The sequence below is a fragment of the Lactuca sativa genome, chromosome 8 (genome assembly GCF_002870075.4).
Source record: "Lactuca sativa cultivar Salinas chromosome 8, Lsat_Salinas_v11, whole genome shotgun sequence".
NCBI classification, from domain to species: Eukaryota; Viridiplantae; Streptophyta; class Magnoliopsida; order Asterales; family Asteraceae; genus Lactuca; species Lactuca sativa.
Window position 1 is genome coordinate 31,088,061 of NC_056630.2, and position 17,877 is coordinate 31,105,937.

The 17,877-nt window shown below is 37.1% G+C and overlaps 1 protein-coding gene across 1 annotated transcript; it reads right to left on the minus strand.

Moving 5' to 3' along the window:
* Positions 1-12,958: 12,958 nt before the first annotated feature.
* On the minus strand, positions 12,959-14,750 carry LOC111900752 (GDSL esterase/lipase At5g03610). The gene is made up of 4 exons (XM_023896629.3): positions 14,298-14,750; positions 13,928-14,202; positions 13,518-13,824; positions 12,959-13,368 (listed from the first exon to the last, which is right to left on the minus strand). Exons 1-4 carry the CDS (start codon positions 14,557-14,559, stop codon positions 13,163-13,165), a joined length of 1,050 nt encoding a protein of 349 aa, XP_023752397.1. The 5' UTR covers positions 14,560-14,750; the 3' UTR covers positions 12,959-13,162.
* Positions 14,751-17,877: the final 3,127 nt, after the last annotated feature.

The window sequence follows — 17,877 nt, forward strand, 5'->3', positions numbered from 1 at the left end:
ACACGGGTTAGGAACACACCTTCGTTTTATTATGGTTTTCATATTACTACGGAAGGTGATACGTTTATTAGTGATAGTACACTAGTAAATTTGGATGAACCTAGCAGTGTTAAGGAAGCCATGGCAGGCCCGGAGTCTGCTAAATGGAAGGAGGCTATGGACAGCGAGATACAGTCCATGTATGACAATCAAGTTTGGAACTTGGTTGACAATGTACCAGGCCGTAAAACAGTCGGGTGCAAATGGATCTTCAAAAAGAAGACCGACATGGAAGGAAAAGTGCATACTTATAAGGCTCGACTGGTTGCGAAGGGTTTTACTCAAACTCAAGGTATTGATTATGATGAAACCTTCTCGCCGGTGGTCAAGATTAAGTCTATTAGGGTTATGTTAGCCATTGCAGCATTTCATGATTATGAAATATGGCAAATGGATGTCAAAACCGCTTACCTTAATGGAAAGTTGGCTGAGGATGTGTACATGAATCAGCCAGAGGGTTTTGTCAATGCAGAGTACCCTAATAGAGTATGCAAGCTTAAGAAATCCATTTATGGATTAAAACAAGCATCTCGTAGCTGGAATCTTTGTTTTGATGAGAAGGTAAAAGAGTTTGGCTTCTTGAGAAGCGAAGATGAGTCTTGCGTGTATGTCAGAGCTAGTGGGAGTATAGTTAGCTTCTTGGTACTGTATGTGGATGACATACTACTCATAGGAAATGACATCCCAACCTTGCAGGAGGTTAAGTCCTGGCTTGGGAAGTGCTTTGCTATGAAGGACCTAGGGGAGGCTACCTATATCCTAGGGATAAGGATATTAAGAGAAAGGAGTAGAAGACTAATTGGACTTAGTCAGAGTATCTACTTGGATAAGGTGTTGAAAAGGTTCAACATGGAGAATTCCAAGAAAGGAGATTTACCGATCCAAAGCAATACCAAACTGAGTAAGACTCAGAGTCCGAGTACAGAGGCTGAGATAGCTGAGATGAGCCAATTACCATATGCTTCCGCAGTTGGCTCGATCATGTATGCTATGACTTGTACCCGTCCTGATGTGGCATTTGCTTTGAGCATGGTCAGCAGGTATCAGGGGAACCCTGGCAAGGCTCATTGGACCGCGGTAAAGAACATTCTCAAGTACCTGCGGAGGACTAAGGATTGGGTCCTTACCCTTGGTGGCAGTGATGACTTGAGAATATTAGGGTATAGTGATGCTGGTTTTCAGACTGATAGGGATAATTTCCGCTCTCAGTCGGGCTGGATCTTTACCTTAAATGGAGGGGCAATTTCTTGGAAGAGTTCCAAGCAGGAGACGGTGGCTGATTCGACTTGTGAATCAGAGTATATAGCAGCGAGTGAAGCAGCGAAGGAGGCGATATGGCTAAAGAACTTCATCGGAGACCTTGGAGTTGTACCAGCTATTAAGGAACCAATAGAGATTTTCTGTGACAACAATGCTGCGGTTATCTTAGCCAAGGAACCAAGAGATCATGGCAGATCCCGACACATTGACAGAAAATATCACTTCATAAGGCACAAGATTGAAGAAGGACTCCTTGTGACAAGGAGGATATCGTCAGATGAAAATCCTGCAGATCCCCTTACGAAGGGACTGACGAGGGTTAAGCATTTTCAGCATGCGAGACGCATCGGGCTGAGGGACGATATTAGTTTTACAGATTAGATAGTTTTCCTGAAACTTGTAAAATGTAATCGACGTTTGATGATGAATAAAATTTGTGATTTATTTATGAGTAAAGTGTTACTATCATTGTCAATTATTTACTATTGTTTCAGTTTTGCATGTTTTGACTTCCAGAATAATTAATTTGTTCAAACCTCCACAATCGATCATACGTCGGAAGTAGGTATGAATCAAGATTGTCATGAATTGGGTTTGTAGATGCCTTAAAGGTGTTTAGGCATGGCAATGGTTGCTGCAACATTCATGAGTACTCATAAGTTATGAGTATTGGTATAAACCCACGCTCACTTGTATCACTTCATGGAATTTATCTCGAGTGATCGTGAGACGATAACATCATATAAATCTTTAAACCTAGAGATATGAGTTGTTACCTATGAGTTGGTTGTGCATTGATTGCACGTAAACGCATCAGTAACTTGATGTTATAAAACGTGCCTTTGTGTACAATTCAATAAGTAGTAGAACAAGCATATCAGTCGAAGTTTATCTGTTCCTTCTAGAAATAGAAGCGATATCCGGGCCCCTCGATGATTTTGTGTTGACCCATATACCAGGCCTGGTCAGAACTAAACCGATGTGTTCAGTGAAGTTCTTCGTCAAACAAATCGGATAATCGAGAAACAACTGCTAGACAATAAGCAAGACATAGTTCCATGTGTTTGTCCGGCTGATATCATGAGAACAGAGGATTATGTAATCACTTATCTAAAATGGCGCTTCATAGTTCGACAGAGTCTTCATTGTTCGAGGGAGTTTTCGAGAGCTACGATTGTTGGTTGGTTCCTGAAGTTATAGGCAAATATAGTTATTAGACTTATCCAAGTGGGAGTCTGTTGGATAAGGTGTCTAAGTCCATAACTTATTTGGTATATACTTGACCCGACCGGCATGGTCCATTTGGGTTGCATCTCATCCAAACTATTATGGATAATTTTATGAGAGTTATACACATATGTTTATTAATATATTATGAGTTATAATATATTAATATGAAGTTACGTTATTTAATTAGTTTTAGTCTTAAATTAATTATGGATTAATTTAGAGATTAAAAGGAATACTAATTAAATTATGGGCTATTTGTTTTATAAAGTGTGGGCTAATACTCATTTGTTAATGGGCTAGGCTTATGTGGAAGTCCATGGATGATCCATGGAGCTTTTAACCCATGGATCCTTGGAATAGGAAAAGACATGGGTTATTAGGGTTTCACCCTAACCATGCATACTATATAAGCATGCTTATGGAGCATGAAAGAGAGCCTAAGAGATAGCCTAAGAGAAAGCTAGTGTTCTAGTGTGTGTGTGCATGTGTGTGGCCGAAAATACAAGAGTGTGTATACTCTCTCAAAGTTTTCCAAGAGTTTGTGGTGTTTGTGATTCCATTTGAGGCATTCACACTATTGGTGCTTGGCCCTCAAACTCCTAAGAACCCAACACAACAAAAGGTATGTAATCTCTTCTAACTCTTTTATGTTGAAATGTTCCCCATGCCATGTTAGATAGGTTATAAACCTTTGAAAATTATTATTTTGCATGTATTTAGACAAACATAGATCCAAGGTTTATTAGGGTTGCATGCACACTTAGGAAGTGTTAGATTGCTCAAAACCCAACAGTGGTATCAGAGCCTAGGCTTGCTTGTTTGATACTTGATGCAAAATAGTGAAAAAAGTCGAAATCGTTGCTGTCTGCATGCTAGACTCGCCGAGTCCATTGGGGGGACTCACCGAGTCCAAGGCAAACTTCAACCTACTCGACGAGTCCGTTCGTGCACTCGGCGAGTAGGATCGAAAGAATGCAGAATCTCGACTTTTGCTGCTGGAAATGGACTGGAAACATTACCCTAAATTGTTTTGGTGTTGTAAAACTTATTTTAGTTGGTGTAATGGTTGTTCTAATCCATTTACAATAGCATATATCAAAAATCCATGATTTTATGTGTTCATATAATTCTTGAATTTTTGATGATCATGTTCATGTTCTTATGAATTTAGAAAATGATAGGAATTATTTGCTGAATTGTTTAGAATTAATTCTTAATCATTTATGTGTTTTAATGGAGTCCATAATTTGTCCTCAAGTTATGGATTACCAAAGGTCACTTTCATTTAACACACACTTAAAACACATAAGTTACATGAAAATGAAGAGTCTTCATTTTTATGAACCTTTAATTCATAAGTTATGAAATGAAGAGTTTTGCAAAGTTACAAAACTTGTCCTCAAGTTTTGGAATTTGTAAAGTTTCACACACTTTAATAAACTTTAATTCCAAACCTTAGAGTTTTAATAGTTAAAATTCAACCCTTATACTATTTATAACATTAATGGTTAATTATTATATATATGTATAAGAATAAGTCGTTTTACCGTTAGTAGGCCTCATTCACGAAGCCGGTCTATAAGGTGGGTATAAGGTTGTTGCCTATAAAATGGCGACTTAATGGGTGTATACTCTCACCCACCGCTTGCTTGATCGGTGGAGGGTCGTTAGCCGAACGGGTAGAACAACGACTTTAAATCCTCATTAAAAGTATAATGAATATTATAAAATAACTAAACTCTTTTAATTCCCAATCTTAGTTATTTTAGGAAAATGTGAACATGGTGCTAATCCATGGAATTCACACTTTGTACCTTACCAAGTCGTTAGTGGAGCGTGTGTGGTTAACCGGCACACTAATTAGACTAGTAAGGATCACGAAGGGTAACTTAATGTTGTCATAGATCAATGGAGCGTGTGTGGTTAACCGGCACATTGATTAGGTGATAATATTAGGAGTACCAAGTGAGTTAGCATGGTTATTCACACCTTGTTTTGTGATCCTCGGCATCCCAGTCACAAAACTTGAAGGGCACAATCGAGATTGAAACATGCCATTGAAAAGTTCAATGAATCTCAAAAGAATCTAGGAATTTCAAATCCAATTAAACCTAATTAATCATTTCGTTTTCATGGTGGAAATTGGTGAATCGTCATTCGCCTACCTTTCAAATATATTATTACTTAGATTACGGCATCCCTCTTCTAAGTGTAATATATTGTGATTGGATCCTAGCCTTAATATTACATTTGGGTGTCTTATTAAGGATCCTAAATATCTAATCTAAACTTACTTTCTTCTTTCAGATGTCTTCCAACACTAATGCTTCAGGCTCTAACCCAACTGGTTCTTTCTCTCTCATGAATCTTTGTGGGAGGGTCATCTTTGATGGTTCCAACTTCATGGATTGGATTAGGAACATCAGGATGGTTACTCGTTACGAGGACAAGGAATATGTCCTCGATAAGGAGTTAAAAGACCTTGATGAGTCTACTGCTACTCCTGAGGAGATCGCTGAATTCAGGACTCATGAGAGAGATGCTACTAAGGTGGCATGTATCATGATGGCCACGATGACAGCCGAGCTCCAAAAGTCATATGAAGATTTCTACCCTTTTGAGATGCACCAAGACTTGATGGAAAGGTACCATCAGAGTGCTCGTCAGGAGCGGTATGAAATAATCTCCTCCATAATAACTACCCGCATGAAGGACGGTGAATCCGTCACGGGCCACATGCAAAAGATGCAAAGGTATGTGGACCGTTTGCTAAAGCTGAATGTTAACATCCCCGAGGAGTTAGCAATTGACATCATTTTGCACTCCTTGCCTTCTTGTTATGATCATTTTCGAATGACATATCATATGAACAAGGAGGAAGTTACCCTCAGCAAGCTTCAAGGACTCTTGAAGACCGCTGAAACCGGTCTTAAGGGTAAAGCGGTTGTTACCTCTACTACTCCTACTCCAACTTCTACCCCTGTTTTAGCTATTGGGCAAGGCAAAGGGAAAAAGAGGAAGCACCCTTCGAAGGGTACCAAGGGAAAGTCTCTTGAAGGGTACAGACTTTATACCTTTCAAAGAGGGCAAATGATGAACCAAACTCGAATCCTTTAATATCCTCTTGATCCTTCTATGCTCTTCCTTCTTCCTTGAGGTCAAAACCCACAAAAATTACTCAAAAGCCTTAGATCTTGCACTAAAACACTTAGGGTTTGCTATGGAGGGTTTCTGGGAGCATAAAGGGGCGATGGAGGCTGTATAAGGTTGTTTAAATAGGGTGCAAACCCTCAGATTAGGGTTTTGTCCAGTCAGAGCCTACTCATCGATTCCGGGACCCGACTCGACGAGTCCATCACTTAAATCCCACGTCTCATCCTGCTTCTACTCGGCGAGTTGGGCCTTCAACTCGCCGAGTCCCAGGCAAAAAATGCAAAATTACTTAAATCTGATACATACCAGGAATCAGGTGCTACATTATGAGGCCACCATAAGTGATTTCCATATGGATACAAATATGGCTGATACTACGAGGCAATCAGAAATTCCCAAGACCACTACTCCAACAATAATAGTTGTGATACCAAATCCATCTGCAAATCTCAATACTTCATACCCTCAGGTATCATCAGTTTCTATTCCTACTACTACTCTAATTGCAACTCCCACAGAGACTGAGATTTACCAAAATGTTCTAAATCAACCAGTCATTAATCTACCCCAATCGTAATCCCCTGTTGTTCAAACAATTCCAACTCTACCAATTATGACTCCACCTATATCATCTTATCAAACAATTCCTACCCCTAAACCTATTCAAATCCAACCAATTATCACTCAACCGACTATAACTTCCTTACCACAATCCATTCCAAATCCTACACCCACGGCTACTACTCCAACTTCCAAACCTTTAACCACTACGACTGAGACACTAACTCCAATTCTATATGTTTCCACATTGTTCAGAACATTGATAGTCAGTCGGGTGGTGTAGAGAATCTTGATGATGATATTATTGTTATTGATAATGATGATTGTATGGGTGATGTTGATAATATTGTTGTTGAAATTGTTGAACCTAAATTGGCTCCTTCACTTGTCGATGATAAGAGTGAGTGAATCAGATAAAGAGACTATGAATCAATATATGACAGGAAAGGACTATAAGGCTTTAATCTGTAAGCTTAATATGATTGTTCGCCATGGAGAAGCTTTTTATTCAAGCAACTTTCAGAATACGATGTTGGTTCATGAAGCAACAATAAAAACTCTTTTTTCGGAGAGTAAACATTTGTTTGAAAAAAACGAGAACGTTGTGAAAGATAATGTTATGAAGATGGAGACATCTCTTCAAGAAGTGAAAGATCTGAATACGTTGATGATGAATGTGAAAAATTCAAATTTTACTAATTCTATCAATTATTTGGTTAAACATTATGATATTAAAGTTCATTTATCTGATGAGATCCAAAGGAAGGATGTAAAAATTAATTCTATGAATAAAGAAGTATCTTATTTGAAATCTGATCAGGTGAAAAGGATGATGAATTATTGCTTGTGAAAGGTCTTAATTTTGGGATTAATCGGTGAGGATAGTTGAGGAGAAAGATGATCTGCATGTAGACTATATGTCACAAATGATTGATCAGAAACTTCAACTCCTGTTTTCGTAGTTACCTAGTTCTGGTGTTGTAAGTATCGTGATACTTCGCAACAAAGGAGAGAAAGGTTCGCATTTTCAATTAAGAAGATTGCCTTTGGTTATCAGAAGCTGAAGAAGATATTAGAAGGTGTTGTTTTGTCCAAACCTTTAAGTTCAAGTTCTGCTCTTACAAGCTTTACTCCACCAGAAGCTGATCCTAATAATGAAGAAGCAAAAAGGAAGAATGATGAGGAGGTTAAAAGATTGAAACAATTACATATTGAATTGAATCAAAAGGAAGTCGAGTAAAGAGAAAAATAAGTTGTGGAGTTAACTCGCAATGCTCATTGGCCAAAATGGACAGTTGAACGTACGATAGAATCAGAAAGTCCAAGAAAGGAAAGGAAAACCCTAAGTCAAAAGGGGGTCAACTCGTCGAGTCCAAGGAATGACTCGGCGAGTCGAAGCAGACTCCGTGTCGCAGATTAAGTGACCGACTCGGCGAGTTCAAGGCAATCTCCTTAGCTTATGAAGATCATGGTACTCGACGAGTTCAAGGAGGAACTCGGCGAGTCCAAGGCAATCTCCTTAGCTTATGAAGATGGACTCGACAAGTTGTTCTACAACTCGGCGAGTCGGTTGAAGATGCTCCTGAATGTTAGTTGAAGGAGAACCCGTCGAGTTATTGCTAGACTCGACGAGTAGAGTTGAGGTTGTTTTGGGATTTGAGGAGCATGGACTCAACGAGTTGGTAGAACAACTCGGCGAGTTGAGTCAACTGAAAGTTGACTCTGACCGTTGAGTTTGACCTTGAGAAAGACCTTGACCAGAGTTGACTTAGTTGGCTTCTTGAGGATAATTAGGCTAAGTGTTGTTATTGGTATTAGTAGCTCGGGGAGCTTGAGGAGCAGCAGTTCGGGGAGTTGTCGGATAGCAGCTAGAGGGTTATCAGCAGAGTTCAGCAATGCAGGTAAGTCTCCTCACTGTGTGCATGGGTCTACGGCCACAATGTCGGCCCATTATGTTCATGTTCATGTTTATGCTTATGTATAGAAGGAAGACCCGGGGGTTAGCCCTAGGCACTTATTGATATATGTTCCGGGTTACGACCTGATGTCGAGTGAGGCCTGAGGAATGTTAGGATGCTAGAGGTCTTTGTGATTCTTGCATGTGTCGGTATGATAGGATCCGGACCGAGGGTCCGATGTCGAGGTAAGCCCGAAGTACTATAGATAATAGTATGCTTTCGGGTCGGGGGTCCGATGTCGGGGTATTCCAGAGGAAGATTCTTATGTTGTGCGTTAGATTATACTTGTTGTCTTCGTGATACTTGTATGTGCCTGGTAAGGATGGGAGTGTCGGCGAGGTCCCGTATCTCATCACTAGCTGATTATGGATGGGGTTCCATATCTCAATATTAGCAGGGCAGGGGCGAGGCCCGTGATAGGAAGGATGTGAGTGTGGGCGAGGTCCCGTATCTCACTACTAGTAGGAGTGTGGACAGGGCTCCACTACTTCAGTAGCAAACCATGGGCGGGGCCCAAGTTAGGCGAGGACTGAGAGCAGGGTATAGTTAGGTAAGGTTTATGTGTGTTTCAGTATGTTATTTAATAGTATGTATGTGTATGGCGGGTGAGGCCCAGAGACAAGTGGGGCCTAAGGGAAACAGATCTGTATACTGAGTGGGGCTCAATGCCAGGTAGGACCTGATGCCAGGTGGGGCCTGATGATGGACAGGGTCCGATGGTGGGCGAGGCCCAATGCAGTGGGCAGGGGCCCAGTTTGTGATTATGTGCTCACAGTTGTATATGGCATGTTTGGATCAGTAGATATGTATGGTATGTGGTAGATTAGGGAACTCACTAAGCTTCGTGCTTACGGTTTTCAGTTTTGGTTTCAGGTATTTTTGATAGCGGAATGAAGAGCTTGGGATGATCGTATGGCGCACACCAAGAAGTTTAGCCTGGGATGTTTACTCTGATAAAATGAATAAGTGTTTTGGAAAAGATACTATGATTTGTCATATAATCCCTTTTTGTATGTTTGAATGACTTGATGCTATGGATTAGTAATGTTTTTAAAAGAAATTTTTGGTCATGATTTTTGGGAAGTTACAAAAAGTATTGGCTTAATCCAAGATCTTCCTTTGTTATTGATAACAAGGTAGATTGCCCCCCGAAAAGTAAGGCTTTTTTGTTTAGAAGATTTCAGGACACATATGGTGTTGTTGTGAACAATAGTGCAATAAACAGAAAATGTTTTGAGTTTTATGCATCACAATCTAGACCTTAATACAAGGTTTGGAGTTTGAATAAGATATCAATTGTATGCGAGTGTGAAGCTGAAAATATATTGGATGATGAGTTTGTGAATCACAAATTCAAAGTGTTAAGGGGAGTGAAAATGAAGATTTGTTTTCTTTTGCTGATCTACCACAAATGAATACATATGACATGTTCGTATTGTATTCAATTCTCTCTAAACAGAAGTCAAAGTATATGAATCAGCTGCTACACTTAAAGAAGATGATCAGGTTTTACTTCTATGGATTTGTGTAAGATGAATGTGGAGATGGCAGGTTTTTAAAGAAAAAGACTTTTGTTGTTTTTTGCGATCAACCAAATGGCATTAATGAGATGAGAGATGGACTAATTCAGCAAGATCCATGGGGTTTTGTTTACAAAGCAAAGGTTAACAATCTAATGAAAAATTATATGATGTACTTACAAGATAAACATTGTTTCAAGACTGTGACACTCAATGTGATTCTTACAAACGATGAGCTCTATAAGATAAATCCGAAGAGTGAGATCAAAAAGGTGTTTGAGATGTTGAGGTGGCAGATTACAGCAGGAATGGTGATTCTAAATTTTGCTCCACAAGTTATTGAAGAGGTAAAGTAAAGACTTCTTTCGTGAATCAACACAAAGAAGGAGATTGTTAGGTCTCGCAGTTCTTAGGTGTTGTGTTTGAGTCTTTGTGCGAAAGGTTTCGTTTTGTATATCTTAATTCTTCATTGTAATTGCAAAAGTGAATGTTATGTTTTATAGTTATGTATACTAGGCTTCACAATGGTTCTTTCTTTATTTTAGATATTAGTTATCATTTATTATAAAATCAATGGCTTTTGACATAAAAGTCCTTAAGTTTGTCAAGTTTTGACGGTTTTGTCTCTGAAATGATTTTTGGTGCGTTAATAACTAATATTTTGTGATTATTTGTTTAAATTCACCCTTCAACCATTTTTTGCCTTCTCCAACATGTCACCACCACCACTACAAGAAGCAACTATCACCCCTTTGTCGATTACCTACTTGCGCAGTCGTAATCCGTCGTCGAGCCATAACAAACCGTCGTCATTTTTGGATCTGCACACATTGCTGGAACCATCATCAAACCCCACCAACCATCATTGTCTTCCGACCACCGAAGCTACATACTCCACCTTCCTCCCTCCGCTAGAAAACCAAAAACCCTTTTATATATATCTCTATCTCTCTCTTTCTATTTCACCATAACCCCTACCACCACCACTTTCAGCTGCTACCGTAAACCCTAGCCGCCACCTCTAGTTGTCGCCGCCAACATCATCTACGCCGTAAACCCTAATCGTTCGTGTTGCCACTACCACTTCTATCCCCCGCCGCCTCTAATGTGTGTTTTAATTTCAGACGGTGGTGATGTCGTCACTGCCATCTTTGTTATGTCTTTTTATTTCAAATGGTGATAGTGGTGGCGACGGTGGTGGTGGCGATTTCCAAGTTTGTGTGTGTTTTGATGATTTTCAGAGTATGATGGTGAGTGTGGAAAATAGTGGTGGTGGTTGCAGGGGCGGACCTAAGGGGTCCATGATGGCACCGACAACCCCTGACTTTTTCGGCTGCAGTGGAAAAAATTTCGAAATTTTTATTTTTTCTACTACTGTGTAACCCCTGATTTTCCCGGACAACCCCTACTATGAAATTTTGCGTCCGCCCATAGGTGGTTGCTTCTGGTAGTGACAGCATGGCAGATTGTGGATGTGGTTATCTACAATATAGGCAATCGTGACCTGTTGTAGAAGTAAAATGACAAAATCATCAAAACTTAACAAATTTAAAGACTTTTATGTCAAAAACCCTAAAATCAAATAAATAAACTTTAAGATATTCAAATACAAATTATGGGAATGAATGATAGTGGGTCCGTTTTCATGAGAAATGATGATAAAAATCAAATAAAAAATTATATATTAATTAACTAACTCATACCTATAATCTATCTATTATAACACAACCCGCTAAGAATTCGAATAAAATAAATAAATCAAAATCAAAATCAAAACAAAAAAGCAAAACGGAATGAAAAAAAATTGAAACCGAACATAATAAAACAAATGAAAATATTGCAAGACCTTACTACACTAGAACAAAATCGGTTCAAAAGTTGTCCAAAAAAAGGCCATACAAAAAAAAGAGCTGATCGAGGACCGATAAAAACAAAGACCGAAGATCGAACCATCTCGAGACCGACCTAGGACTAGTCCGGAATCGTTTTATGCACCTCTATGTTTGACCCCTGCGAGAGTCCGCACCAACGGTACAACCATTACAATCAAGGTGTGGGCTTCATATTGGACTTGGGCTTAAGCTTGGGCCTTTTGGTATGATAAATTGTAACAGTATACTATTATCTCTTATAAAATAACTAAAATCATCTCTACCTACTTATAGTAAAGTATTTTCTCCCATAATTAACAAAGATTTCGAACAAAATGTTTAGTTGTAGTTAAAAAGATTTAAATAAATAAAAGATGGTTGGAATTTGGATATGGGTTTCGAAACTGCTTATATGCTAGTATTAAATACTCAACATTAGATAATCAACTATGATGAAACGTAGTAAATGAGACACCATTTCCATTAGTTTTCATTGTGTACTATTATGTTTAAAGAAAAGAACCACTTTTTAGTGTGTATTTGAAAAAAAAAAAAAAAAAACATTTTTTTGACTAACTTCAAAATGGCATTCCGGATTCCGAACTAAAATTTCGGATTTCAGGAAAAAAAAAAAAAAAAACTTCGGAATTTCAAGACCAAATCCGAAATCCGAAGAACAATTCCGGAATTTCAAGAAAAAAAATCAATTTTTTTCTTAATTTAACATACAGAGTAATATGAACTATATACAATATAAGTGCATAAAATTAGATATTTTATTGAAAAACATTGATATTAAACATTATGAAATGTAGTATTCGGAATCCTAAAAAATGCAAAATAATTTCTTAAAAAAAGATGAACAATACTTCGGAAGTAGGCATTTTGGAAAAAATAGTTATTTTTCAAAAACCGAAAAAAATATGGTTATTTTCTTTGAAAACCCTGTTTATAACGGTCAGTTACTTAGTTTACTTAATTTCCCTTCAAAATTAGATGTTTATCTTTATCTTTAATTAGTTAGCATGTCTCAGTTGTTAGTTATAAAATTAATTACCATTGAATGAGAAAAGTATATATCAGAGCATCAACAATATGTAGTTTAATGAAAGAGTTGAATGATATGAAATGTCTAGTTGACATTCAATGGATTAAATTCAATCATTATAAAATATCAGTCTTGCCACCAGCTAGAATTCAATAGATATAGAGTAAAAGATATTAAAATCATCACGGAGAAAACAAACTTTTTATTCTTAAATATGTAGTAGTTTAGGTTTTGTAAAAAATGATTTTTTTTTAAATATGTTTTATTGAATTTTATAGACTTCAGTGCATTTTTAAGGGGAAAAAAAAAGATAAAGTATAATAATAAGTATGATCACATCGTGTATCAATCCATTAAACTCTATAGAATTCAATGCATGGATTCCTTTACATATATCCTCAAGATTACCACCTCTAAATGGGATATAGAATCTCTAGAATACGCAACAAACACCCATATCAAGTCTTCACAATCAACGATTACATGCTACAAAATCTATAACATTATATATGAAATCCAAACTTAAAGAAGTTGGAGAAGAGAAGAGCGTAAATTTGAAGAAACTGTATGCCACCCTTGCTGCGAAGGGTGTATCATATCCCAGAAAAACGAGTCGCTAACGTTTCCACAAACATTATATTTCATTATCCCCGTATCCTTTTCGACATTTCCACATAAGTATTCTTTAGTGACACCTTGGCAACACGGTCTTAGTAACTTTGAACCCCCTATAAACAATATATCAATATCAATATCTTTCTCTTTTACTATTGTAATTTGATCCTTAGCCAACTAAGTTGATAAAGATTAATTGATGTTTTTCATGCATTTTAATCAAAGGTAAAATGAACGATGGCAAGCATTTAAGTTTGTGTACCAGCGGATAAATTTAGAGCAGACAAGAAAGCTTGGTAGACATCTAGGATCACAAATGGTGATGTATTGTGATTATCACTCTCATTGTTCAACTTCTTCACGCTTTCCATAAGCAGTTGATTATGGAACTTAGCTATAGAATTCGCATTGTTGCTACAGTTCTGATACGATTCAGACGATGTGAACTGAGGCAAGCATCCGAGTGGTTGCAGTGTAGTGATTACTACCTTTTCAACTCCCAACTCATGAATGCGTTTCGCATTCAAAACTAGTTGGTTGATTATTGATTTCGTTAACCCTGGCAACTCCTATAATTATACCATATATATTATGTTACTTAATCTGATTAAAACTCGGAAACTTAACATAATGTGTAGTTGATATATATACGATTATAAAAAAAATAATGACCTTGAGGGTGTGATTTGATGTGAAGTAGGTAGCATAGTCATTGCCTGCTACAGAAAGTAGTGCAATGGTTGATGAATTTATATGCAAATCTTGATGTGTTTGTTGAACAAGGTGTTGAAAGTAATCGATTTGGGTGGTCATGTTTGGTTGATTCACGAATGTATTGAAGATACCTGTCCCTCCATATGCAAAATTCATCCCATATTTCATTGATTTTTTCTCACCAGATTTCCACCCTCTATATGTTATTGGAGACTTCGTACCCAAAATTGCAGCTGCATTTAAAAAAATATACTCTATAATTTTATATAAATAATGGGTTATGTATTGGAAGTTTCATGAGAGAGGTTAAGGGTAAAGACAGGCGCACCAATGTAATCAGTGAGTACACGGCCATCGGAAAACCTGCCGGAGGGAGTACCCGGAAAAGTGATACCATACGGTTTCCCCCATGCACCGCCGTATGATTTTGGCCAGTTTCCAGTGTCTGCGTATGAGTCTCCGAACACAAACAGCTTTAATTTCTGGCGCTTGTGATTCCTCACTTTCGTCGATTTGCTAACTACAAATCTTGCATCCGAAATGGAGCTCAAGAGGAAAAAGAAAACCATAAATAATGCTTGCTTTTTCATCGGAAATGGTGACTTTTATGGAATACAAGTGAATCTTGAGATTACGAATCTAAAATCTACAAATCATGTATAATCATATAGAGAGGAAAGATTTTGGTTTTGAATTTGGTTGTGGTTGTGGTAGTTGTTGACTATTGACTGTTGGAGTGGTATTTATTGTTTTCAAGGTATTTGGTAAACAAAATTGAATGAACTGTTTGTAACTTGTGATATGTGTAAAGCATAAATTATTCGTCTCTAGCATTTCCCTTGGACAGCTTATATAGGAAACAATTTTTCAAAAAAAGTTTCAATGCATAAACATAATATGATATTATATATTCGTTCATGGAATCCATGAGAACAGTGCTGGGTATCTTATTTCATCAACCATGATGCAATGTAGACCATTTATATATCCACCTCTTATTCCAACCAATTCATTTTAGTATAGAAACATATTTCATGCACAAATTTTGGCACGATATTCTTATTTATATTGCCCCCCTAACCAAAGACCCCAACTCTTTTAATTTAGCTAGACAGTGATAGCACGAAAGCCCACCAATCCATATTTCCAAAGTCTTTTAATTTAGCTAGACCATGAAGCCCATCAATCCATATTTCCAAGTCTATGCCTATACACCATTTTGATGATAACATGTAAAGTATATTTTATACCAATTTAACCAAATAAAACTAAACAATATTAATATTTTATTATCCAAATTGAACATTTCATTAGATAAAAATGTTATAAGTCGAATATTTGAGCACGACGTTAACTCTTACGTCATCCGTTATATCCACCATCAACCATTATAGTGGTGGGTGTCATATCATCACCACTCTCTATCACTAACCATAGGATATCTACCACTAAACAAACAACTCCACCTGATTTTTTAATTAAATTTAAATAAAAAATACATAAAAATCATATATATATATATTTTTTTTTAAATAATAGTTTTCATTAATTAAAAATATCAAATTACATTAATTAAAATAAAAAAAATAAAAATCATATAGTTTTTTTTTGGGGTTTAGTCCAAACATTGACTTTTTTGGTTTGGTAGTCCTTTTGAAGTGGTTTGTATGTGAAAATGGTCCCTCCGAAAATTGAAATAACTGTAATACCTTTGGGGTATTTATTTTTCATTTTTTCATTTTTTTAAAATTTAATATTTATTTATTTTAACAATTAAAAAAATAATAGATGACCCACCTCTCTCTCTCTCTCTCTCTCTCTCTCTCTCTCTCTCTCTCTCTCTCTCTCTCTCTCTCTCAACTGATTCATCTATAAAGAAATCAAGCTTTTTTTTGTACTTGAATAACAAGAATCGACATTGAAACCACTGTTATCAAGGTTTGAAATCGATGCACCCTTGAAGAACTATCGTACAAACACACATCTGCTTCAATTACAAAATTTCACCCTTGAAGAACAATCGTACAAACACATATCTGCTTCAATTACAAAATTTCACTCAGATACAACCAATGAAAATAAGAAGAAATAGATAAAGAACAAGCAAGGTTAATTCTCCAAAATCTAAATATGGAAAAAAATAGCAATTAACGATGGTCAAAATTAGACTGCAAAAATTAATTGGGATATGAACCCTAGATTTCAAGAAATTAACCATTTGAAACCAAACACAAACATCAGAATTCTAACTTAGATCACCCAAACACACAGATTACTAAGTAAACAGTCTTACACTCTTCAAAATCATACAAGGCGGAAAGAAACCTGAAGCCTGAAGTTGTTGCCGATGGAGAAGGAAAGACGATCAATAAACATCCTTGTGAAATTGATTTTGGCTCAGTATCCAAGAACAGAATGAGAATTCGACAATGTTGGATCAATAATCAAGCGCCATGCTTGGTGTGTCGGTGAAACAACCAAGCTGCAACAAAATCATTGTGGTAGATAATCGAAGTTAGGGCTCCAATGTCGATTATCTAAATCAGTAGGGCGTCCTCCATACCCCTGTTCTTTTTCAGAACGAACCAATAACTCACACGCTTGTTTCTTTTTCAGCAACAGTGGAGGGTAACATTAGACGGCTTCTCGATGGATGCTTTCTTGATGGGAGGGAAGAAAGGTGAAGATCGAAGAAGAAAGGAGGTCGTTGCTAAGGCAACTTGTCGAAGCAGGGGTGTTTGGATGGGATTAACAGATAAAGGTGAGGCTGGTAAAGGAGGAAACAGTTATGTGGAGCATTCATGGAGATTTTAGGATTACATTTCTTATGATTCAAAATATGAGGAAACGAACAAACAAACCCAGAGAAATGAGAGAGAGAGAGAGAGAGGTGGGCCCTTTTTTATTTTTTTAATTGTTAAAATAAATAAATAAATATTAAATTTTAAGAATAATGAAAGAAAAATGAAAAATAAATACCCCAAGGGTAATATAGTCATTTCAATTTTTGGAGGGACCATTTTCACAAACAAACCACTCCAAAAGGACTACGAAACCAAAAGAGTCACTGTTTGGACTAAAACCCCAAAATTTAGCATACCACAGGGACCATTTTTGCAATTTTGTCTTAAAATAATCCTAAAATTACCAAGCTTAACTAAAAAAACTACCACATATTCCTACGTCGGACTCGAACGGACTCCTTCATCGCGAGAAATAGCTCCAAATCTTCGCCTTTAAGGTCGTCCGCTTTCATTTTCAAGATTTTCATATTGGTTTTTGTTTGAATCGCCAATTGTGTTTCTATCATTTTTTGTTCTACCTAACTCGATATCTCCACCTTCATTTCTTGAACGTGCACATAACGATCAAATTTCTCTCCAAATTGATCAATAACACTAGATCCCAAAGCCGTTGAAGCTGCTTTTTTTCCTTTATATCTTCCAATGGCCAACGAAGAGGTTGCTCATCTTCAATATCGATCAGATCATCGTTGATGTCGAAATGTGTTCGTCCGTCCGATTGTTGAAACATTGCATCAGGGTTTCTTGAACGCTTAGGACCGAGAGATTATGAACTTCCTTCTGTTTGCTCTTTCCATTTTGAAGCATCTTTTAACTTTAGCCAAGGTTTCATATACGGAAAAGCTTTGCGGGTTGGCGTTATTTTTCAAATTGGTCCAAAGCTGCCTTGAAGACATCAAAATCATTTGACCTACTTTTTCGTATGTTTAGGAGGTTGTTGTAAATTCCTCCAAATTCGGTGTATTTTAGTCGAATATCATGCCACTTCAAGCTAATTTGATCGGGATTTCGGCTTCACTTTGTGACATCCCCAAATTCACGATCATTTTAAAAAAAATTATTTATGTTTATTTTAAAATCAGAGTATCTTTTTGAAGAATGTTA